This window comes from Xiphophorus couchianus, chromosome 1, assembly GCF_001444195.1.
Source record: "Xiphophorus couchianus chromosome 1, X_couchianus-1.0, whole genome shotgun sequence".
NCBI classification, from domain to species: Eukaryota; Metazoa; Chordata; class Actinopteri; order Cyprinodontiformes; family Poeciliidae; genus Xiphophorus; species Xiphophorus couchianus.
Genome location: NC_040228.1, coordinates 22,737,979 through 22,764,276, shown reverse-complemented (window position 1 = coordinate 22,764,276; position 26,298 = coordinate 22,737,979). Strand labels below are relative to the sequence as shown.

General features: G+C 36.5%; 2 protein-coding genes across 4 annotated transcripts in view; one reads left to right on the top strand and one right to left on the bottom strand.

The window, feature by feature from the left end:
* Nucleotides 1-14,702, top strand: part of pacsin1a (protein kinase C and casein kinase substrate in neurons 1a) — a 40,378-nt gene extending 25,676 nt beyond the window's left edge. For all 3 annotated transcript variants that reach the window (XM_028042905.1, XM_028042980.1, XM_028043055.1), the window contains 8 exons: nucleotides 3,885-4,041; nucleotides 5,403-5,638; nucleotides 5,861-6,016; nucleotides 6,689-6,864; nucleotides 9,363-9,483; nucleotides 9,579-9,685; nucleotides 10,067-10,263; nucleotides 11,351-14,702. In XM_028042905.1, coding sequence (XP_027898706.1) covers nucleotides 3,885-4,041; nucleotides 5,403-5,638; nucleotides 5,861-6,016; nucleotides 6,689-6,864; nucleotides 9,363-9,483; nucleotides 9,579-9,685; nucleotides 10,067-10,263; nucleotides 11,351-11,460 — 1,260 coding nt within the window. In that variant the 3' untranslated portion in view covers nucleotides 11,461-14,702. The remainder of the gene's footprint in view (nucleotides 1-3,884; nucleotides 4,042-5,402; nucleotides 5,639-5,860; nucleotides 6,017-6,688; nucleotides 6,865-9,362; nucleotides 9,484-9,578; nucleotides 9,686-10,066; nucleotides 10,264-11,350) is intronic.
* A 1,078-nt stretch (nucleotides 14,703-15,780) lies between these two features.
* On the bottom strand, nucleotides 15,781-26,038 carry LOC114160512 (uncharacterized protein C6orf106 homolog). The gene is made up of 5 exons (XM_028043176.1): nucleotides 25,748-26,038; nucleotides 24,228-24,382; nucleotides 23,179-23,376; nucleotides 20,579-20,904; nucleotides 15,781-18,626 (listed from the first exon to the last, which is right to left on the bottom strand). Exons 1-5 carry the CDS (start codon nucleotides 26,002-26,004, stop codon nucleotides 18,594-18,596), a joined length of 969 nt encoding a protein of 322 aa, XP_027898977.1. The 5' UTR covers nucleotides 26,005-26,038; the 3' UTR covers nucleotides 15,781-18,593.
* Nucleotides 26,039-26,298: the final 260 nt, after the last annotated feature.

Genomic DNA, 26,298 nt, shown 5'->3' with positions numbered 1-26,298 from the left:
CATGCGTTCTGACTCCCTGCAGCAGAGCCTGTCTTTTTATTAAGCAGGAGAAAGAAGGGAGTTGAGAGTGAAATGTGGGAGAGTGATAAATCAAAGAATGGCTATTCTGAAACAAGGAAGAACACAAAAACTAAAGCACAGGCCCTTTAAGGAGTATCCTTTGATTAGTAAGCAGCTGCAGCTTCAAGGTTTAGGGAAAAAGCAAAGTTTTGTCTTTCACATGGTTTAACAAATTCCTCCTCTCTGGGGTGTGAATACTAAACCTATGAATGAAAAGCAAACTGGTAACTACTTATGTAAGAATGATAACAAAACATAATTATTCTAACAGCAGTAACAACAGAAAACTTATAGAAACCTGTGGAAGTTTGACATTTTATTTTAAATTAAACAATGCCGATAATACCACGGAGAATGTAAACAATATTCATACTGACCACGTTTTTCCTCTGCCCACAAATTTTGTGTGAGACTGAAGTCACAGTTTGTTAAAAGGCAATTCAAAACATTGACTTTGTTGTCTTGATTCTGTTTTGTAAGTAATTTGGCTTTAGGGACATTCATTTGTGGCCAAGCTTCAACTTCCTTCCATGTGTCTTGAGTTGTTGCTTCCATATGGAAACATGTTTTTGCCCTTTATTCGATTTATTTGTGAAATAAAATACCTATAAGATATGATTATGGACCCTCGCAGCTGGTGATATTTGGCTTGCAAACTTCTCTCTTTTTCCATTTAATGCAATGATGGTTGTTATGGCAAATGTTTCAATTTTAGCTTCATTAGAGCAAATGATCTGCATCCTAAAATTGAGGTCTGTTTCCAAGCTTTCATCTTGTTTTTTGAGCAGTGGCCTCTGGGGCCACCATTGCAACATGGTCTGTTGCTCTTTTGCTGTGTTAGAGTGGCACAATTTGCACCAAAACGTTTCTGGCTCACAATTTATCTCAAACAGTTTTCTTTTACTTTTCGTGGTCTCGGGTTTTTGCTATTCATATTTTTTTCTCACATTTTTGAGTTTGAATCTCTGTAATCTGTGAGTGCAATACTTACAAAAGTCATAAACTGTATTTTTGTACTTGTGAATGTATTACTTACAATTTAGGGGTGTAAGTTTGTGCCATTACATTGTTGACGTCCCTTAAGGGCAGCAACAAATCATAATGATGTAGATGTAATTGCGGTTTATAAAGGTGTGTGCTATGAGTTGGAAGCTAATGTTTATTGATACAGTAAATATGCTCACATTTAGCATCCTCTAGAGACATGCATACAGTATGTGAAGATAGAGTATGTAATGTGTGTGTGTGTGTGTGTGTTTGTTTCTAATACCTTGTGGGGATCATTTTCCTGACATATACTACGTTGTGGGGACCCACTGAAGCCTGGTCCCCACAAGGGGAATGCTGTTTTTTGGGTCAGGGGTCTGATTTAGGACTAAGGTGTGAATTGAGTTTTGGTTAGGGTTAGGTATGTAATGGTTAGGGTTAGGATAACGGTAAGGGTAAGGTTTAGGATATAGAAATGGAAGTCAATGGAAAGTCCCTGCAAAGATAGCTGCGCAAATATGTGGTGGGGGGCGTGTGTGCATTAAACCCTCCAAATTAGTTAGAATGAATTCTCTGAGAACAGAGGCTTCTTTGTGTCATGGCTCTCTTAGCCGCAGAGACTCAGACAAAGAGTCTCAGTCATCAGCCGCTCTGAAGCAGCCTTTCACCACATGCACCTGCATGCAGCATCTGTGCTCTAGCGATACAGATAAGGTTATCTTATGATGTACAAATGTAAATAAAAAACTTTAGCATCTGTTATTGGTCAGTGAAGCTCTTGTTTATAAACCTAACATGGCTGAGAAATTTGCTGCAAAGACTGACACTCAGGCGTGTTTTCATGTGTAAAACCGGACCACCTACATGTTGTTGTTGGTGTGACTTGGCGAGCTGTCACACAGGACAAAAGTCATACGGTTTACACACCTGTCTCATAGTTTCCCTGCAGCTTTCATTTCAAACAGTAACCAGACACAATTGTAAACTAGTGTCCAGACCAAACACAGAGCATCGTTGTAGCCTGCAAGCATCTCAGACTGACTCTCCTTGAGCAGTACCTAAATGACACTATACACTATGTACTATCTCCAGTCTAAACATCACACACACACACACACACACACACACACACACACACACCCACACACACACACACACACACACACACACATGCGCGCACAGATAGAGAGAATGAAAGAGAGAGAGAGAGAATATCTGTGGTATTTCTGTCTCTTCCTCGTCATCCATTCCTGAGAATCTGTCTGGCTGTATTATACCACTCAAGAGGATTAAAGCCGCTACACACACACACACTCACCCGCACACACACACACATGTACCCATGCAAACACAAGCCCTTGACATTGCATAACTCCACATGCACAGGCACGAGTAAATCCCCCCCATCCATTACCCTGCCTTCATCATGCACCATGAGCCCACACCCCCCTGCAGGCACAGAGGAGGAGGAGCCAGCAGGCTCCTACTTTTTAAGGGAGTTCCTCTTAAGGTGGCAAAACCTGAATTAAATACAATTAATAATTTTAATCTTGAACAATGTAATTTGCATGCTGCTCATATCCAGCTGAGGAGTGAAACAAATTAGCAGGACAGCTTGTACCTTTTAAGCGTTAAGATGTAAATACACGCAAAGTTGATGGAAAAATTGTGAACTTTTTTTTTTACTTACTTTGAAAAGAAACCATTAGAAATAAAATTAAAATAAATAATTTTTGCCATCTTCTTATAGTTTTCTATCTAAGTCTTTTAATCTCAGTTGTGTCGTCCTTTTGGTTGCTGAAATGGAAGGGTGTGGAGCAGAGTGTTGTGTGATGCTTACAGAACAATTACTTATCCTCACTCTAATCAAACCTGAAAGTTTAAATTATTCTTTAAACTATTCTTTATCTCCATGTGTCCGAACATAATTTTTACCTGTTTTTTTTGCATCCTGGAAATGGTCTGGTTCTGGGACAAATGCTTTAGAGATTTTTAGATAAAGCGGTTTTGGTGTTAAACATGACTGGCTTGTATACCCACATTTTCTCATATTTCTGCCACAAATTCTATTCAGTTTTATTGAAATTTATGGGATGGGATAATTGCTCAATTTCAGTCAGCCTGGATGGATGCAGAGCATCTATAAAAAATAATTTTACTCCAGGATTTGTTTGTATCTAGTAACAGGTTTCATTAGGATGTTGTGCTCAGGGTAAAGTATCATGGTTGTTTTTTCCCCACACCAAACAACCAAAATAGATGTTTGGTTTAGACTATTTAGATTGATAACCTAAACATGCTTTAAACATTTCTATGACTTTACCAGCTGTTTGTCAAAAATGTGAACCTGCAAAGGCTTCACACAGATGTACTTTTACTGAAACATTGCAAAAAAGAATGCGAAAAGGAAGGGCGGGTTGTGTTTTTTTAAAAAAATACATTCTCAGAAACACTTCTTCCTGTCCTTTTGTTTGACTGTCACTGACCAAAGCGAGAGAAAGAAACACGCAACTTTTTAAAGTTATTATTATTGATGAAGAATAAATCGTGCTAAATCGTTGACTTCTACAGAAAGTGCTTGCAAAGTGCTTGTAGAAGTATTTGTGGTATTAGAGTATATGGGGCTGAAAACAAATGCAAGTCATTCATTTCGGATCTTATTTTTTCTGTGAAGCCTTCATAATTTTGCATTTTTTGTTGGTTTGTCCTGTAAAAATACAAACAAAAAATTTTGTTATAGACAAACAAAATTCAAAAAAGTTCATAGGACATGATTTATTTATCTCTTTTTCTCTCTCTCTTTCTTTCTGTTACTCCCTCTCTCTCTCTGTGCTCAGGTGGGGAACTACAAACGTGCTGTCAAAAGAGTTGATGATGGCCATCGGCTCTGCAATGATCTTATGGGTTGCCTGCAAGAACGTGCCAAGATAGAAAAAGCTTATGGTGATCAGCTAACTGCCTGGTCCAAGCGATGGAGGCAATTAATTGAAAAAGGTTATACTTTTTTATTAAGATAAACAACTATTAGTTAGGATGAGACGAGGTTCAGTTAAAAGGGGGAATATTTTACGTACAGTTGATAATGCTTGGTGACTTTATGTTGTACAAATTTTGATTAGTTGCTATTGGATGCTAACACTAATCTGAGCGAGGCAAAGATCAAAGCATATTTCCATGAACTTAAGCAATTCCAGGATCAAAGATCTTGTAGTGTATGCACCTTTAAAGTGTCTTACTACCTGCATTGGATGACAATCTGTCCTGGAAATGAGGCACCCAACGCTGGCCTTCCTTTGTGAAACATGTACTAAGAACAAAACATACAAAACAACAAAACATTCAGTCAAGGTAACTACGGAACAGAAAGGTATGGCAGTGTAAAAATATCATTCACTGTGAGAGGAAAGGCTTTATCTGTCATAGTCTGTTCTAACAATGGACAGAAATACAGGCAGAGGTAGACAGAATTATATTGAGTCAAAGTTTCAAAGTAAATGAAACAGAGTGAACTCAAGAAAACTCAATGGGAGCAGGACAAAACAACCAGTACTTGGAAAAAAAGAGAGCAACAGTAGAATCAGACAAAGAGAGAAAGAAAACAAATACTACGAGGAGTGATTGTAGAAACAAAGAGCAGGGAGGTCTATAAACTTAGAGTGCTGTACCTGGCACATGACTGCAAGAGCAGAGGAAAAAGTAAGAACTGATTAGAAATTAGTTCACAATGAGTATAATTAAATAAAACTACATTAGCACATCAAAACAAAGTAAATAAGACCAGAAACTATCTTGTGATGCCCGCTTCAGGCATCTTGTACAAGTAGTATGCTGTGGTTTGTGTATCTTCAAAATTAAGCAATTTTATTATTTGGTCGTATGATATATGAGTCATCGTGTTGATTATGTAACAGCTGTTCCCATGTGCATTATACAGTTAAACTCAACATAACTAATACTCCTGGCCGATTTAAATTGAGAAATATTTCCGTTCAAGATAAATTGAGGTGAACATCTTTCAAAATATAATAATCTAAAAGAGCATCACTTTAAATATTTTCAGTTACATTTTCTTAAAAAGATGACATGACAAAAATGTTTCTCATAATTAGCTGGAAAAGCTTTTATCATCATGCCAAACTATTTATTCTAAATGGAGACAGCAGGAGAGTTTCTGCTGTAGATAAGACTTCCAACCTTTTAACAGAACCTCATATCAGAAATCCCTAAGCAGTCATTTAAAAGGACACACTTATTCATTAAATTCAATTAAATGAAGTTTGATTTGTCATATAACAGACACAATTATTCTGCTCTAAATTTTTAATTTGAAATTAATCAACTGGTGCTACTCTCAGGTCCACAGTACGGCTCCGTGGAGAGAGCCTGGCTTGCGGTTATGACAGAGGCAGAGAAAGTGAGCGAACTGCACCAAGACGTGAAAAACAACCTGCTGAATGAAGATGTTGAGAAAGTGAAGAATTGGCAGAAGGAGGCATATCATAAGCAAATGATTGGAGGCTTCAAGGAGGCCAAGGAGGCAGAGGAAGGCTTTAAAAAGGCTCAGAAACCATGGGCCAAAAAGCTCAAAGAGGTGAGGAAGCATACGGATGTCTTCAGGAATCAGCTTTGCTTGTAAAGAAAGTCTTAGGCTATGTTTCATTAAAGACCAAGTATTTATTTGAATGGAGTTAATTGAGTATGTAGCAGATTTATCTGATAGTAAGTGTTAATTGCTATTGTAAGGTAGGAAGCTTTTTTTTCTTCTATGTATGTTTTGTTAAATCTTTCCCTGTTTTTGTGTGTGGACATGCAGATGGAGGCAGCTAAGAAAACGTACCATATGGCCTGCAAGGAGGAGAGGCTGGCTGCAGCCCGAGAGGCCAATGGCAAGACGGAGGCTTCTGTCACACCAGACCAGCAGAAGAAACTTCACGAGAAAGTGGATAAATGCAAACAGGACATGCAAAAAGTAAAGACCTCAAAGTCTTACATTTGGTCAGACTGCAAAGAGTAAAAAATGGATGTTGTTGCTGAGATATTTACTTTTGTCTTTTACATATATTTTTACAGAAATATTCAAGTACATGATATTTGTCGTCTCTAAAATGCTGTGAAGTAGAGGTTGCTCGCTTACAGATTCCTTCTATTTTTATTTTTAACATTTTCACACTTGAATGTTTCAGCTTAGCAAAAACACTATCAAACAAAAATCAGCTGAGTAAATACAAAAAATAATTTTCAAATGATTTCATTTACTAACTGGAAAACATATCATTAAACATCATAAAGTATGCCCAAATTTGGGAAAATCTAAGAACAGATGATAAAATCATTGATGTCAGTCAGTTTGACTCCTTTAAGCTGATTTTGCAAAATGCTTTATATTGTTGTGAAAAATTAAATTCATGTCCAAAACAACACAAAGATTTTGTGCAAGACCTGTGACCTTTAGCCCCTTTGAGTCTAACTGATCACTGATCTTGATTGTTGTAAAGATCCTCACAGAAAGAAAAAATATGTAGCCTTTACCTTTATAACACCTCAAAACTATTGTCACATCATGTACAATATAATTCAGTTGAATTATACGCATTAAATATATCACTTCAGGTAATAATTAATTTTTTGTTTTCTTTCTCAGGCTAAGGAGAAGTATGAGAAGTCTTTGGAGGAGCTAAGCAAGTGCACTCCTCAGTATATGGAGTGCATGGAGCAGGTGTTTGACCAGTGCCAGCAGCATGAAGTCAAGAGGCTAACTTTCCTCAAGGAGGCCTTGTTGGACATAAAACGCCATCTTAACCTCACTGAGAACCAAAGGTTAGTCGAAATCAAAGAGACAAGTCACATATTCTGTATTCTTACATTGCAACTAGCTTAAGTTGTATGTATTCCTGCTTGCAAAAGGATCAAATGAACAAAAAAGGGACCAAAACCTGACCTGTCTACCTGAAGGTTGGACAACCTGAATTCTGTCTATCATAGCTGGGACTGAACTTTAAAAAATGATTACCTTTAAAAACCTGGTTTGGCCAAAAGCATTTACTGTGCTAAAACTTTTTTTTTTGTTGTCTTTTTTTAAACCTCTCTTTTCTCTAGAGAAAATTGTTACATTATATGTCCAACTTGACTGACTTTTAGAAACAATAACTAGTTGCATAAGTTTGAATGTATCATGCATTTTTTCCGATCCACAAAAGGCCAAAATAACATATAAAGCCTGTGAGTTAGGCCTGGATTATGAATGTGGACCACAGATTTTCAGTTGGGAGGGTCATTTTCTACACATTTAATGTTTGCCTGTGTCATCCATTTATAAGCATTTTGATGGGACACCAAAATGTGTCCAAATTGTTGATCGTAGTTGAAGTTGAAGGTTTTTGTTTGCTTCCTTTTTTTAATTTTCCAACTATTTTTGCATCAGTAGCACTGGCAGTAAAACTGTCTCACAGTTGACTAACAAAAACAAATTAGCAGATGAGTTCACAATCTCAAATATGAGGTTAAAAGGATTTACCAAGTCAAAAGATATTCTGGAGCTTTAATCACCACCTATTATATTTCAACCTGTATTTATAATTTTGATCCCTGTAAGATGGTAAAAATGAACACTAAATTCAAACTTTGGTTTTTTGCTTTTTTTGTTTTTTTTACAAATTACTAAAATTGTTTGATGTATGAATATTCCACGCTAGAAAGAATAGCTTAAAGAAATCATTAAAACCCAATATTAATATGACGTTAACCCTAACTAAGTTCACAAGTGCATTTCTAAAACAAAAGTCTGCAATATCCAAGAACGTCCTGATAAGCACAGATGAGACATTAAATTTAAACTACGCAGAACATATCCATGCATTAATAGTTTTGATTAAAAAAAAAAAAAAAATCCAAGCAACAAACAAATTTTAGTTGATTAGTTTGATTGGACCTGTGTCACATTCAGCACAGTTCACTTCAAGCTGATTAATTTCAACATGCGTATCAACCAGCTGTGTATTTCTCATTAGCACTCAGCCTCACAACATTAATTAACCGAAAATTCATTCAATGGCGTTTCTGACAAAATGAATTTGGTTCAGAACAAATGCTTATCATATTCTGGCCTGCTTTTAAGCTGTGTCTAATAAACAAGCCAGGAGCCACGGCAAAGGGATTTACAGGCTCTTTAAACAAACCTGCTAAGTTTGTTTTCCATCAATCTCACTGGCATCTCAGAAGATTGTTTCATCATGAACTATCTATTCGAAATTATGCGACACCTTTTGCTCTACTACCGTACTATTTCTGTGTTATACCATATTAGACCTAAATTAATACATTATATGCTTTGAAATGTATTTGTGTATAATGTGAACTGTTTCCTTTTTTTGTCATGTTACAGCCACAAATGTCAATGTATTTTGCTGGGATTTGTAACTGCAGGCTAACACAAACCAGTGCAGATTTATGTTTACTATGTTACCCCTAAATCAAATGCAACCAATTGCACATTACTTGTAAACAGTAATTTTGCTTCTGTAAAACCAGGACAAAATTGATGGAACTAACTACTGGGCAGAACAAGAAAAAAACTTGTTAGAGGCTGCAAAAAACTTCAAACTGAAGTGGAGGTTCACTTTTTATCAGGATGTTTTAAATCTAATTCAATTTGCAGCTGTAATTGCAGCAACGGGAGGTTCCTCAAAGTACTCACTTGGGGGGACTGAATACAGACACAAAGACATTCAATGAATTAGAATATTATTGGAAAAGTTAGTTTATTTTCAGAACACATTTCAAATTATGGTTTTATGAAAAGTGTGTTTAATACCTTATTATTTTCAAAGGTACCTTTAAATCTGACAATCGAGGCTGATAGGAATAAATATTCTAATTTATTGAATACAACCACACACCACATTTTTCAGATGTTTTCTAATCTTTCAAAACATGTATCATTTGCCTTTCACTTCACAAACATGTGGTCCTTTGTGTTGGTCCATCATAGAAAACTTTCAAGCTTGTTGCTGTACTGTCACAAACTGGGAAAAGGTTAGTGCTGTATAAATAGTTTTGCAAACATTGCATATCACATTTTTGCATGGAAAGTTAATTGAATACACAAAAACTGTTATTTAGGCTAAACACTTCAGCAGTTGGGGGTTCCAGCTTTGGCAAAGAATTCAGAGAGAGAAAATCCACTCATGCTCTAACCTTGGATCTCTTTCAATCCGGAATCTGAGCCACAGTGTGAGTTCTGGTGCCAGTTTGGCAGCAGCCTCACGTCCCTTCTGGTCCCTCCATTGTTACAGTTTGTTCCGCTCTTCTCTCCTCAGCTATGTCACAGTATACAGAGAACTGGAGCGCACAATTCAGGCCATAAGCACACAAGAAGACCTGAGGTGGTTCAGCAATAATCATGGCCCAGGGATGCCCATGAACTGGCCAGCATTTGAGGTAAAACATTCATAGTTTGGACCAAACAAGCTTTCAGAACTGCTCCCTGGATTTATTTTGTATGTGTTATATATTAATGTAATATTTTTGTGTAGGAGTACAACCCAGACCAAGCAGCTGCTCCTCCAAAGAAGAAGAAACCAGATGGAGCCCCACCCACTCCAAGCACTGACCATGTGGCTCCCCCTGGTGACCGTAGCAGGTTAGTTGAAGGCATTTCCATTTTCTTATTGAAACCATTTCATTTTGGGAGCGGTTTTGAAATTATTATTTAAGTTTCATCTTGAATAATACTGTGTAATGTAATGTCATTTTCTGTATTTTATCTTTTCCGTAAATAAAAAAAAGTCGACCAACTGAAAGGATTTTAGTAGCAGCGATTGTTCAAACACTTGTTAGGATGAACAAATAATTTGTTAATTTTATCAAATTATTATTAATAATGAATAAAATTTAATTAAAATTAATTAATATAATTGTTATTAAGATGTTAAAACATAGTGTTTTAACATCTTAAAACTATGTTTTCTTTTTTGAATGAGTTTTACTTCAAATCTAACCCAACATTTTCCCCCTTTTTTAGTGTGAGCAGCTATGACAAGAACCAAGCTTATTCGGCCGAGTGGTCCGACGACGAGCAGCCCACTGCATACTCCGGCAACGAAAACGGTGGAAACAGAAATTCGTTTGAAGACGATTCCAGCACTGGGAAAGGCGTCCGTGTTCGCGCCCTCTATGACTATGATGGCCAGGAGCAGGATGAGCTCACCTTCAAAGCAGGTAATTATTTGACCACACCGGTGAATACGGATGTGATGGAAAGCTATGGTTAAAAAACAAAAACTATTGTTTCATTTTCTGTTCTAAAGCCTCCTTCCTCTACAAGAAATAACAGGGATTAGGAATAATAGCTACACTTGGGAACAAATTACAGGCGTTTGCCATCAATTAACTCAAGCTGCTTGAGCAATGGTCCAAAAAAATGCTCAGAGGTTCCTGCATGATCACAAATAGTAATTTAAAGAGAATCTCAGTAGCTGTAACATCAGCTGTGCATCTTTATCTTGATTTTTTTCTTTAGCTTTTTCATGTTTTAGCCACAGAGTTATAGACACATTTAAAGAAAAAGCAATATGTCCGTCCATAACTAAAACCAGTTTGGAGGTTCATGTTATATAAAATGTGTCCCCCTTTCCAATGATTGTGACACTGAAAGCTATAAAGTAAAAAAAAATTTATGAGTCTGTTTTTAATTGTATTTGGATGGGAAAATGCACATCAACTGACATTTCTGTAAATGTCCTGGACTTAGCTAAAAGGTTGTTTTTCATCTGTTGTCCCTGAAGAATGCTCAATTTGTCCTATTAAAAACCAAACAAGGTTAAATAGACGTAATTATGCAAATTGTGTCAATAAATACAAAATGAATGCAAACAATAAATACAAAACAAGGAAACGTCAACACAATTATAAAAAGCATACGTAATTAAAATTAAAGTAATTGAATCTCACTAGATTTACAAAGGACAAAGATAAAGTATCCTGGTCATTTCAAAGCAAAAATCTTCAGCTGAGTAGCATAAACTGGGGGATGCAGTTCCTTGCAAAGTATTCACACCCCTAAAGTGTTTTGCATTTTCTGATGTTCCACATAAAAGAAGAAAATACAAATTTTGGCTGCATTGTGATAAAACATAGGCAAAGTTGAAGGAGTATTAATTTTAATGTTTTCTTAAAAACTAAATACATTTGTATTGTTTGCGCTGTTCTTTTAAAATGATTTATTGATAGTCTACATGGAAATATGTCTGTTCACATCAGAACCTGTGTCATTTGTGTTGATGGAATTTTTAAATCTCCTTCACAGGTGACGAATTCACCAAGACGGAGGATGAAGATGAGCAAGGCTGGTGCAGAGGTCGTTTGGACAGCGGCCAGGAGGGACTGTACCCGGCCAATTACGTGGAGCCAATCTAGTCACATGAGTGGACAGAGACATGCCGCTGGAGGCAGCTTGAACTGTCCCGTCCAACTGCACCGCACATAGCCAGAGACTTAAGAGCAACACATCCTTTGCCCAACAGATGCGCCAAGCTGTCTTGCCTAACTAAAACTTAGTAACCTAAAAAGACACTATATCAGTATAGTATATTTTATCCAGCATTTGAGGTGGGTGAAGTTACACATTCAAAAAACAGCAGTTGTGCTATTGTAGACACACTCAACAAAAACATGAAGACAGTGCAGGAACACATTGCTTCTCTGTGTGGCTGTGTTTAATATACAATGCAGCTTATTATTAACTCACAGTGTACTGCAGTGTGTTTTCCTGAAGGGAAGATATGATAATGTTTTACTCATTTAACAAAGATGAGGTTCTCTAACCTGCATTGTGTATATACGGTGTGATGCCATTTTGTGTAGCATTTTTAATGCTGTGTATGTCATTCTTACAACAGGAATGCTGTGTAGTGTTATCAGTACCACAGACACTATCCTTTTTGTTTCCTTTTTCTTTTGAATCCTGTCCAGCCTGCGTTCCAGTGTGTGCAGTGCTATGTGTTTCAAACTGTTTCTGAACATTGCATAGCAGCATGTGCTATGCAAAGAGTTACATTCCCCAAGTCCCTGCAGCCTCGCTACGGCTACATTCTGATGCAACACTTCAACTACAAATGCAGCATTACATGCTTCTGGACATGCATGTGCTCCCGGGTTCACAAGAGAAGGCTTCTCGATGAACTGACCTCACATTTGCTTTGTTTTCAACCTTTTCGTTTTTGTCCCGTAAATCCTTTGACCACACCATCCTCATGCAAATCCATGGAAAGGATTTACAGTTTTTGCAGAAGCTTCCATCCGTGCTTCAGCAAATCAGGGTTCACTTTAATCAAACTGTGTTAACGAGACATACAAGCATTACTTCTGAGCGAAGTTGGATCAACTCATCTTGAGCTTGAGACTTCGGCTGCATTATAGGAAGGATGTCTTGAACAATACATGCGCCTGGGACTCTTTTCCAGAGCAAGGGGCGTGTGGATGCATGTCGGTGGATAACTGTGCAACAGTGGTTTGTCTAAAGATTGACCCCTTTCCAACAGGACATGAATGTACTTGTGATTGGGCTTTAAAGAGGGTAAGATGTCTAAATATTTTACTGGCATAAAGCAGTAGTTATGTGGCCCATCCCCAACTGAGCCAAAGAATGATCCATCACTTATCACTCCATACACTAATTACACATATCTCATGAAATGGATTCACTAAATTAGTTTTTGCTTCCCTGCCCAACCGGATTCCCTTCGGTCTGCAAAATCTGCTCAGTGAGCCAGTAACATGTCATGCAAGATAACCCCTGACTCAGTGGAGTACATGGTTGCTTTTAAACTTTATTTTACTGTCTAGGAATTACAGTGCCTAGTTAAAGTATTCATACCACTTGAACTTTTGTTCATGTTTTGACCAGATGCTTTGTGAAGTAAAACCAACACCAAGGAGTTCAGAAGAAGTAAAAAGGTAATTTGGGAAAAGAAAAAAGACAAATAAGAATTGATGTATGCATGTACATGTTGTGTGAACATTATATTCTCCCCCCAGAGACACAATTTAAAGCACCAATTTTGCCTGGAATTACAGGTACATGTTTTTGGGAGCATTTCTCTTCCAGCTTTGCACATGTTGTGGCAATTGCATTTTTATTTTTATTTTTTTGCATGTTCCTCTTTGCAAAGTAGCAAGAAATAGTAATATTTAAACCTTGCCACAGATTCTCAATTGAATTTAAGTCTGAAATCTGATTATGCCATTCTAACATTTCAATATATGCGGCTGTATATATAGTGCTATCCTGCTGGAAGGTGAACTACCACCCTACGTTTAAGTCTTCTGCAGCCTCTGAAGGGTTTTCCGTCCAGTTTTCTCTTGTATTTATCTCAGTTCACTCCTGCTTCTTTGCTCTTGCTGAAGAAAATCAGGAGTAGAAGAGATGTGGAGTGTTCTGAAGTTCAATTTTGGTCTCATCTGACCAAAGCAGGGACTGAATACCGATGTGTTACATTGTTTGTGGTTGAACATGTTCAACGGGTATGAATACTTATGCAAGGATTAGCATTTTATCATATTTTTTATAATTACTTTTATTACTAAGATTACATTATATTTATCAAATGCTGATTAGTAGGTTGTGTACTTCCGGGTTGCACCTACAGTGCAAGTTTAGATTAAGTGTTTTTGAGACGTAGTGATAAAAAATTACACATTACCAGCTGTGACTGGATGTGTTCAGCTCTGGATTTGGAAAGGTCTCACACACAAGGACAAAACACATCACCAGCTCACAAGGTGCGTCTTAGAGTGCAAGCGTGTCCAGCAGGGTAAAAACGACTCCTGTTGTTAAACTCTCCCACTTTCTCAATGCTCACATGCAATACACAAACATGCAACAGCACAGGTGTTAGACTGATCATATACACATTATCTGCAAGTTCAGACTCCTTATCTATAATTCCAGGTGAATACTTTGGGGTAAAACATCCGTATCATCCAGTGTGTATGAGTCGTGTAAATGTTATACAAAGTTGTAACAAAACAAGCAAAAAAAAAAAGTAAAAAAAAAAAAAAAATGCAAGTGATTGACTATTAAGAAAAAATGTAGTGTTATACATGTAAATGTGTTTCATTAAATGACAGCAATGGAAAACGTGTTAAGTAATAGATAACATATCGTATGAATTTTATTGCAATGAAACTGTCAGTGTTTCATAAAAGCGTGATGTTATCCCACGCTGTCAGATTTGTACATGATGATGTAATTTAAAGATTATATTCTATTGTAACTGTACAACTGTGTTGAGTTGAAAATGAGACCTAACTATGTTGAGACAGTAAAAAAGGTGTACATGTAAATGCTTTTTTTTTATGTTGATCTTTTTTCCTTATGCACACAGGGGGCTGCAGCTCACAATGTGAAAAACCCCATATTAGCAGTCTAGAAGATGTATGTTCATAGTTAGTGATGTACTTTTATCTCCTAACTGGTGTAGTGCCTGTTCATCTTGATGTAACAAGAAGTTCATTTAAATATGCATAAAAGTGATTATGATCACAGATAATAATGACTATAGTGATAAAAAGAAGAAAAAATCCAATCAAATTTGCTGTGATGGTGTCAATATTGAGATATTGATTTGGAAGGGAAAGAAGTTTGTTGAAAAAAAAACCCAGTTCCGTCTGTGTGTGTGTTTGTTTTTCTATGGAGTCCACGTGTTATTTTAGATTAGATTTCATTTCCTCTGTGAAGGAGAAACCTCTTATTACATTAAAGAACCTGCACCAAGATATGAAGGTGGACATATAAAACATAAACTAATTATGTAGTGGAAACCTTTATTTACAATATCTTCATGGATATTAAAAAGGAAAATCTAATTTAAAGTGACAATGTGGAAGAAAATATCACAATGTCCATCAATTTAGTCTAAGGCTCTACAATAAAGAGTGCTGTTAAAAATCTGAAATTATACAAATATGTAACTGACTTAGTCATTTTAACAAAATCACCTGTGCCACAATTATTGGTACAACTAAATAACTTGATTAGATAAATGTAAGTGAAGCCAAATTTATACTTTTTCAAGTTGATCCGTGTTTCTAGTAACTTCTAATCTGTAATCCACAGCTTTCTGTTTGTTTGGGGTATAAATATGACTTGACAAAGAAGCTTGTGTTTTTAATAACTTTAGAGAAGCAAAGAAACTAAGCAATCTTTGAGTCGTCCAGTCTCAATAACAATCATGTTTTTGTGTTTGGTAGATGCAATTATCAACAGTTATTTATAAATTAGAAAATACCAATACAGTAACTATCAAGGCAATAGAGTAGTGCCAAGACAATTCATTGCTGTCCTACACAAATGTAAATGGTAAACTCTGCGGGGACTTTACATATTATTGCGTGTTTTGGTCAAATTAAACAAAAATATAGATTTTTGAAAAATCTCACGGTGGATTTTATGTCAAACAAGTAATAAATATATGAAAAGCACTCACTGTGAACTGTTAGGTATTATAGAGCATTGGTGCTACTGTGGGCCTTTTTCTCTCCCAACGGCCATGGGAGTCTGATTGGAATGTTTGTAACATAACGTCTTTGAAATACTTGGACAATTTAGATTAAAATTATGGCGGACTGACTATCAGTGAACTGAAAATGGGTTGTCCTTTACACTCTTAGTTTTAAGCTGGAGTCAGACTTTTGGTCAACGAATCCATAAACAAAAACTGCAGACACGACAAAGCATGTAGCTCATTTCCGTGATAATTTAATTGTAGAAACATTCATCAAACATATAAGAAATGATCTTTCACTTGCTTGCACTTCCTCACTTGCATACATGCGCTGCTGTGTGAGTCTTACACCAACTGATTCACCCTGTGAAGGAAACTTCAGATGCTACACAAAGAAAACAACACACCTAGTACTCGATGAAATGACATTTGGAAGAAGAAACACACATCGCACGAGTTACTGGAAGGAAATGCTTCAGCGCAACAGGAGCAGTATTTCTGCATTAGCTGGTATTGTCATATCATGGTTCAGCGCCTCAGGGGTTTACACTTTCATCAACTAAAGGGCACCAATTTGATGAGGTGGTCTAACACACCGACTGCAGATGATATAATCACAGCGATCATAACCTTTCTCTGACTTTGCAGTCATTCTGAAAGAAAATAACAGCCTTTGTGAAGAAGGTTAGATCACTCAGTGCATATATTAGTCATTTGGTAAAAGAACGTAAAGAACTGCTGACACTTCAAAAGGACATGTGAATTCATTTGCAATGACACAATGAGCTGTAGAGATGCACCAATCAGGCTTTTGCTTACCAACACCAATTTCCAGTTTCCTATTAGGTCTGATCTGGCAATTACAATTTTGCTTTATCTGATATTTTTATTCCATGACACTTAAAATACAAAAAAATTTGTTTGTATTAGTAACTTAGCAGAAAATTCCAGAACCGCAAGAATATCTTAATTTATGCAAAGGATATCCCTTTAAAGTTTATCTAAATTATATTAAATTTAAAAATTGTGCTAAACTAAATGTGGATGGCTAATGTATATTGAAAACACAGTTTTGGGGTATTAAGACATGTTTTATGTGGACATCAACTCCATGTCAAGAAATGAACTTTCAATGCTTACTGAGAGCCTGAAGGTGTTTAAGTAAATATTAGCCAAAATAGTCAGAAAGTAGAATAAGACGTCAGTTTCACGCATCACAAACAAATCAACAGTGTAGACAGCTTAGTGTAGGGTGGGATTCACTAATGTTATTGGGCCATTGCTGCAATATTTTAGTTGATTCTGTAGAAGTGGAGAACATGTGTGATATATGTGGTGGGTGAGAGTTGCTCAGGAGGCATCATTTTTATCTTGTCAAATGATCCAAGGCAACCGGAGCTGTCCAGTGATCAAACTGTGTCATGCTGAAGAGTCAAAATAGGACAGAGCACAGATTTCCTACGGGAAACTGGACTTCCCTCACCATGGAAACAAAAGGCACAAAATATGATAGGTGTTTTGGTTTTGGTGCTTTTCATGAACGATCTGATTTTTGAGAGTTTGATTGGCCAAAGACCAGTCAGAGCCAATCAACAGAAAATTGGCCAATTACAATCTGTGGCTAATTCATTGGTGCATCTCTAATTAGTTCAGTACATGTTAATACATAGCTTCCAAAACATTTTGTAAGACAAAAGACAGGGAAAGAAAGTACACAGAGTCAAACTGCCAGTTTAGTTCAAACATAATCCAGGTTCTTTGGGTAATAGAAAACATTGTCAACGTTGTAATTTTTATCTACATTCACAAAATACATTCAACCTAAATGTTAAGTCTAATACAGGCTGAACCAAACTCTTTGATTTTGTATAATGTGGCATAATGTCTTTATAAAGTATTTATTGATGTCAATATGGCTTGAGTTTTAAGTCTTACAGCATGATGTGCACTAATTGAGTTACAATGCTGTGTTTGTAAATGAAAACCCTCATTTGTGAGGCATAATTAGATATATTCAAAAGTAACTTAGCCTGAAAACTCTTAAAAAAAAACATCAACTTCAGAGACGAGTTGTTAACAGCAAAAATGCTCCTTTTTTGTGCCTGCTTTTGTGACTTCAGGACCAATTTAAAGCTTGGTGGATGGTGCAGGTGGGTCCATTCTGGAGAAAATGAAATGAAAGTTTTCAAGACTTAAACTAAACCTAATACCAACTCACACAATGACTGGATAAAGCACCAATAAATTTATATAATGATATTGTATTTGATACAAGTTGCTAACAGTATTGATTCCACGGATATGCGAGTGAACTTGATTCAACTCAATTTTGCCAAATCTATATTTGTCTAAGTAGCAATGGCCACCAACCTGACTAAGCACAAAAAATGTGTTCAGCTGTTTACACTCCATGCAGTGTGACAGGGTAGAAAAAATGTCAATATGCCAAGAGTCATGTAGTAAAAATCTTACACTAACTGAATTGACATCTAAAACCCAAAAACTGCATTTCAGGGTAGCCTTTAAAAATCAACCTTAGTGCTAGATCGGCCAGAGGGTCCAAAATTCAAGAAAACAAACTAAGAGAAGCAGAAACTGTAGAATCAGTTGGCAAAAATTAATGGCTTTAACTCTGAAGTCTCTTTTCAGGTTGCACAATGCACGCACATCTTCACACACACACAAAAAAGCTCTCAAACACCCACTACTTTCAGCTCTGCCCATGTGCATCCTTGTCAACTAAAGAAAAAAAAAGGAAATCTTAAAAGTAAAAGAAAAAAAAAAGCTTATCACTCAAGACTCGTAGCACTCATATTTTTTAACTTAGCATTCACACGTGCATACAGTGGGATGTTGGTTCAGCTGCACATCAGGAGCGTCGGCCTCTGGCGTTTTTTTTTTGTTTGTTTGTTTGTTTTTAAGTGTAATTGGACTTTGCATAAAGTGTTTTGACCTCCACACTCCACAGTAAAGCCTCCTGGTTTATTGGTGTGAGAAATTCCAGAGGTACAACTTAGTGCTGCCATACAGTGATAAGTCCCATGATTAAGAGTGCCCAAAAGGAGAGGGCTCTTGTATCTGTAAGAGAAGGGAATAATTTAAAAATAATTAATCAGAGGTGCAAAACCAGAGAGTTAGAAAAGAAACACACACCGATATTGTAAACAGATAAATGTAGAACACATGAAACACAACTCATATTCTTAACTCACACACCATAAAGCCAAAACATAAATACGAAGGGAGTTTTAGAAGTGAGCAGTGTAGATGAGTGCAGCAGAAAGCTGAAAATACTTAATTCCATTTTTATTCCATAGCTGCCGCATTGATTCCTTTATTAAAATATTCAGATTTAGTACATTTACTGGCACCTCTGACAAAGATGTGCAAAAAGCCTTTAAGATGTAAATCCTTCTCTGCTGCTGTAGCATAATCTCACATTGAAAGGCTCCTGAGAATCCAACCTTTAAATTCGGTTTTTGATTTTGTGAGGAAAAAAAAAACAAACTATAACATTCTCAGTGGCAAGATTATTGCTAGCCCTTGCTGTCAATGATTTGTAAAACCACCTTCTGAAATAGGACAGAACTTGGGCTGCTTTCACAAAGGAAGTGGTCACCATGCAGAGCAGGCACGGTGGTAAAGAAAGTAAAGAAGAAACAAATATGCAGAAGCTCTGTGCTGGAAAACTGATGCATAGATTGTCACCTGTGGTTCACCTAGTCTCCAAAACAACCATTAGGTGCTACCTAAATGCTAGAGCTGCACAAGATACTGTTAAGACTGAAAGATTACTGTGTGATAAATCACAATCACAAACTGTTTAGACCTAATACTTGGAAGGATAATATATTTCAAGTGACATTCATGAAAAATTCTGCATGCCAATAATTCATTTGGCCGGTCAGATAGGTTTTCATTCTCCTATATGCTCACAGTTTATATAGTGACTGAGATGCTAAAGCTCACAAAGGGAGGTGAAAGTACTGAGATGCAGGAAAAGCAAAAAAATGAGTCAAAAAATGTGGGTTCATCGTCTTAACAGTATCAAAACTGTCACCTAATTACAAATGTACTGCTACAGTACAGCCAGGCTAGATGTATATCTATACTGAATAAAAGTCTGATAGATTTTATTTTACAATTAATTTCAACATAACGATCAAAAACTTATGACCAAATTATAAGAGAAGTGCTTAACCTTTTGCTTACAGTAAAAAAATAAAAATAAAACATCAAGCTCTCTACACCTTGGTGCAGCCACATCTGCTTTTAATTGCTGTATTAAAACTTAGCTAAATACAGCAAGTGTTTACAAATTACCTACAGCTTGTTTTTATTGTTAAGAATGTACAAATATTTTCTTGTTTTCTTCAATCTGGCCCAAAATAATAAGCCAACTGGATGCCTTTCATTTAATAAGGAAAACAAGCAAAAGGCATTTGAAGTTTTGAATCTATAATCCTGTTCCTAAAAAAAAAATCAATTTTTTTTGTGACATTAAAATTCAAAATTAGATCATTGTTGAGTACATAAAAAAATAATTTAAAAAAATTTCTGGTTTTAGTTTTTAAAAGTGGTATTTTTTTAAGCCCGTGAGTATTTTTGAGCTGATTTTGGCCCACGAGACAAAAAGTTTGGACAGCCTTGATCTAGAGAGATTGTGTAAAGAGAGTTGGTCAAAGATCCCTCAGTGTGTGTGAAATATTACAGGACTGGACCGAGCGCAGCCCTATTGGCTAACGGGGGTTGTATAATGTGTTGACAGAGGAGGTACAAACTATTCTTCTACTGGTACATTTCTTGAAATACACTTAAATTAAAGGTTGGATTTTTTCTGTGTGTGTATACTTCAATAAAAGATTAATTTACTTCAAAGCTTTTTCAACTATAATGGAGTCGTAGATAAATGTTTTATGAAACTCACCAGTCTGCAAACGGCTTCAAATAGCAACATGATTCAATTTTAAAGCCTATTTTCTCCTGATTTAGTTGTAAGAAAAATCTTTCTTCTCTCCAAAATATCTCACCTGGTTACACGGAACTACTGATAGACTGCTTTGTAGACGGTTTGCTACTATATCCACAGAGCCGTGTGAAAGTCCATTCTGGCCTTGCTGCAGCGGGTGTGGGCTTCCCTGCAAATGTTCCTCTGTGACACTACTGCTGCTGTCACTGTGGACGTGGTTGTTGTTACTGTTGGGGCACTTGCTCTTCTGTGGCGAGGCAAACGGGTTGTAGTCTCCTTCCAGGCTGCGGTGAGGCTGGGTGTTGAACTCAGCTTGGAAAGAGGAAAGTTGCTGCGTGACTCCGAGGAGGCCTCCGACTTCTACGCTCAGAATCACCCAAATGACATCTGACGAGACAAAGGAACATGGTTACTACATCTAAAAAAATAAAAAAATTTAAAATCCAACACTTTCTTAAAAATATTATATCACAGTTTGATCATTGTAATTACTCAGAAGCTCTGCTTTTGATTCCTCCTGTTGGGACGTTGTTCAGTAAAAGGTTAGAATTCACTTTCAAAAATATGTGAAACAACCAAGCTGTGTTTGATTTGAAAATATCTTATTGAAGTAGCAGATGAGATATTAATGGACAGCATTGATATCATTCCTAATTTTATGTAGAAGAAATTCAAACTAACTTCAAATCATGTAGCCTAAACTATAATACATGTTCATAAGCAAAAAACAGTTTTTTTACTTCTCACGTAAGTAAGAAAACTTGTTTGTAGGTAGGTATTGAATATGTTTTGACATCCTCTATGATCTAGTTCACTGAATAAAAAAACCCAACTTGTAATCCATTAAAAGTGCACTACTTACGGGTTTTTCTCAACTAGATAATCTAATACAGGGTCCCTACATATTTTTTGTATAAAGATTGAATACTTTCTCAGTTCTCCCTCATTTAAAGCTGCAGTATATAACTTTGATAAGCAGTAAGTTTTTTTTACATATTTGTTAAAACTGTCACTGTGCCGTGACAAAATAATAAGAAACAGATAATTTGTGCAAAAAAACATTAGCTCCACTGCCTCCTTCCTGTGGTCTTATGGCCATATGCAGAAATACACCACAGGTTAGTTACCATGGCCACTGAGGACGGCCGATAAACTGTTTTCCTGTGACGGTGAGTTGTTTCCCTGCCATTAGTACATTGAGCAGCACATATACAAGCATAATTGACCTTTCTCCTGGTTCTGACTGGTTGTTTTCTGACCGAGAGCGGTGCATTTCAGTTTAAACAAATATGCACAAAACAAAAATAGTTTATGAAGTTGCATACTGGAGCTTTACGTTCATTCATTGTCAGAGCAATACCTGAAAAAAGCAACTGCGTCAATTATTGATGTGCTTTGTTTAAAATTTGCCCAGATTCTTGGCAGATCCTAATGTTGACCACTAAGTGCTCAATCATTACACAAAGGAGTAGACTGACAATGCATTGTAGGATTTACATGGTAATTATCAAACAGAGGAGGACTGTGGATGGTTGTTTATAGTTAAGGCAAAATGGGAATCTTCAGTTTGGAACAGTTCAATGAATGGCTAAGTTCAACTCTTCAACTCCTAAAAGTGAGGGAAATATCAGTATTTCAGAATAACACTGGCAGTGAAATTTTATGTATTTTATGGTTTGTCAATATGAAACTTTGATTGCCAGTGTGTACTGTTGCATCAAGCTGGTTAGTAAAAGCTTTTCTAAGTTGAAATAAAACACTTGTGAAATTTAAGTGTACCATGCCTCGAAAGACAAACTCTTCCTCTATAAATAGGCTGAAAGGGATCGAATTACAAGCTGTTTCGTTCCAAGCTGTAAGGTTTGTTTTGATTGATTTTGGAGCTTATTACATTTGCTGTGGTAACCGGATAAAAAAAAACGCACAATCTCAGTCACATAACAAGAGTCGGAACTTTCCATGAGCACCACTTACTGGGCTTATGTTCACAATACCATTGTGTATGAAACTGAGTGCTTTAATGGGGTGAAGTTAAGTGGTTTAACTTTACAGCTCTATAAAATCCCAAAACATGAAGTTACTTTGTTCAACAAATATTAAAAAATAATCACATGAATGTGAGTTTCTAATGTAATGAAATGGCGTTCCCTACAATATAAATAAACTCTTTCATAAAACAATAAATTTGTTAATGCATAGGTAACATTATTGTTCCAGCAACTAAATTTCTTTGTAAGTCTACAGAAATTCCAGTAAAGCTGCTGACATCTTGTTTTGTTATTCGGCTGACTGTGTGACATGGCTTTGTGTTAAATTTTCATGACGAGCAGGCCACTGAGATCTGATTACTCCAGATAGATTTTACTGCCAAGTGGGAAAAGGGCTAAAGCTGTTAACTTGGGATTTAATCAGTCAGGGAGAGTGTTGCTAGATCTGAACAAAGGCTTTAATAACTTCCTTTTATTAAGACAAAGCAATCTCCTCCTTCTGTAAAAATGCTGTTTTATACTCTGTTTAATTGTCTTTTTGTAGACTTTCACTATTTGAATGTAGTGGGTTTTTCAGAATAATTCATTAGCTGATATCAGAGTCATCAGTACGAACGGTGCAGGAGGCTGCTATCCACAGCAGGTTGCTGAAGTGTAAGTGTGCTCTCCTTACCTCCATAGTAAAGTCCTGTAGCTGTGCACATTCTCCACTGACCCTGGTACATGCCAGGAGAAACGGGGCTGTGCATCTGCACACTGACATCAGTCATTTCCTGGGGATCTAGAGAGCGCACCATCACCATGTTCACATGGCCAAACTGATCACCTCCCACATACTTCAGAGAAACCCCAGGAGGCCATGACTCTGGACCTGGAAGGCACGGACACAAACAAGAAGCTCACATGGTTGTATTTTTGCCCTTTAATATAAAAAGGATTTCTAGAACTATTTCATTTCAAAAATCCATAATTTTCCAGATTCAAGTGTCTGCATTTTTTTCCAACAGTTTCCATAACATTAAAGACATTTGAGCACAAAACATTTACCTAGTTGGGGTTTGCTATTTGTAGGTTCCAAAAAAGAACAAAACAATGAAACACCTGGCTTCCAATTTAGCACAATGCTCCTTTTCTTGGTATAATGGTGTTTGAACACTGCCACATATGCAGAGTCTGGTTCTGGTGGAGGCTTTTATCTTGTGAAAGGGGAGCTGTTCCTTTCTACAGTCACCATGTGCTTGCTCAGAAGAGGGATTGCTGCAAAGACAGTAGTCACTTGATGCATTTGGCTGAGCTTCTGTTCCTTTAATTAGAAAACTTTTACCAGCTGGCATTATAAAATAAAATTGACTCTGCTGCATAATAACCATTAGAAAAGGAGTGTATGTAATTGAGTTTAAATCTCCCTGCATGATTGGACTGTAATAGATTGCTTTAATTATATATTCCTGGATATGCATAGGACCAATTTGCCTAGTAAAGTTCTTGATATTACCATTTATACACTATTACCAATAAATTGAACAAAATGAAACGTTTTCTGTGAGATTTTTCTTTGTAAAAATATCTGAAACTAGAATCATAAGATTTTTATCTCTTAGATTTAAAAAAAAAAAGGAATAAAGTTTGAAAATAAAACATTTTACCATTATTTTTTCATGATTTCCAGACTTTCCAGACTCTGTAAAAAAAGAACTTTTATGAATGGTCCAGCTGGCTTACCAGTATTCTGTATCCTCCAGGTTTTTGTGAATGGTGTGTCAGGTGGAACGGATTCACCCTCACCAATCGTCACATCCTTCACAAAGGACATGCAAGGTGCACTGAAGTTTGGGCTTTCAAAGTCATAGTAAGCTCCTATGGCAGCCTGCAAATTCCTAGAATAAAGAAAGAGGAGAATGGCAACAGATATCAGACCAGATTCCTGCACAACAAAACATATATGTCTGTTATATTTCAGCAGCAGCTTAAACAGAATGAGAACATTTAAGTTAAATAAGAGTGAACTAAGTTAACTAAACCTTTTTTACATAGATTTTTTTAAAATTTTATTTTAAAATTAGTTAGAAGTGTTTAGCAGCCTCTCTAGGACGTACCCTATCTTTCATCTGATGTCTAGCAGGAAATGCTTAAGCCACTCAGAGGCCTTAATAAGGTAAATAAAAAGAAAAACAATTATAAAAATTAAAGCTTGAAGGGCAGAAAAAAGTAATTGCTGCTGAAAAGGGCTAATTGTAGTTTCCTAAAACCAACTAAACTAACACCTTCCACAAATTTTCAAATGGTCTAAACCTTTACCATGAAAATACATGAATTGAAATCCTTCCAAACTAGCTGTGGCTCTATGTTTAAGGTTGTCCTCCTGTCAGAATACAAAACTTGAACTTAAAATGTATTGGTCGTGAAGTGACAAAATCTAAAAATGTTGTAAGGTTATGACGACTTTTGCAAGGTACTTGAAACAAGTATGTTGCTTTAATGAAGCTTACTTCTTTTGTTCACATAACGCCATATTTAGGCAGGTATGTGTTTTAAGGGGAATTTCAGAACAGTCAGTCACACTCTTAAGCACATTTATTTTCGTTTTCCCACCACTGCACTGCGTAGCTCACTATTAAATAGAGAAAACAAGCCACCGGAAGTCAAAGTCATTCAAACAGCAAACTAAAATAATTTCCTTGATATTCTCAATGAAAAAAAAATCGATATTAAGCTCTCAATCATATTGAAGGAGTTTAAATTTTACCCAGAGTATCTGGCGTTGAAGGCAATCTAAGCAGCGAGTGAGCGCTTGTAGATTATGTAATAAATGAGGGGATTACTCGGGTGGCATTTGCAATAGATATGCCCTGATGTTATGATCTTTTGAATATCCAATTAAAAGCAAAGAGGTTTTGGATTATATTCTCATTACACACCAGAATAATGTAACGCAGTCAGTATTTTAACAGATATGCAAATACTGCCACCATCTGTGTCCCTGACAGGCAATCAAAAGTCACACTGACTCAGCTAGTTACGTTACTACGACGTCGTTAACTGTCCCTGGTAATAGGTCCAAACAATAATGTTCCTTGTCAACTAAAGTAAGCTAGTTTCATTACTTTTATCTTCAGTTTCCTTTTTTTTAGATTAATAACCTTTGTATAGCGAGAGACGCAGTGCAGAAAGCTAGCTACATATCTGTATCTTTTCTCCGACACCCAGCGCATAGCAGGCCGTAAACGAATCCCCGAGCTCACCAGTTGGTCATGTCCAAGAAGAAGGCGCATCCGGCGGGATTCAGCTGAAACCCCAGGAGCCTCTGAAATTCCGATATTAAAATGTCTTTGTCTGTTGTTCCCATGCAGCTGAATTTCTGCATGAGCTCCTGGTCCAGGTCCAGGTCCATGCCCTCCATGACGGATAAGCCCGGGGCAGAGACAGGGGGCTGCGATACTAATTTACACCGAGGCCTCGACTTGTCATAACAAACTCCAAACCAGGGCCGAGTGCGCATGTCACATGACTGAACCCTGCGAGTGAGTCAATACAGAAAAAAAAAGAAAAAGAGCGCTGCTTCACATTGTTGACTATTTTCACTGTACAAATGACATGTAATAACTATTATTCCTTTTAATAAAATCATAGTTTTAAGTGTATGAATTATTACATAATGAGTAAAATATTTGTATAAGTCACAGTTAGCTGATTTAAATTTTGAGGGTTTTTTTTTTTTAACTCATGTTAAAATTTATATCAATTTTTTTTTACTTGTAAGTTGTGACATTTTCACTCAGTATTATGTGGAATA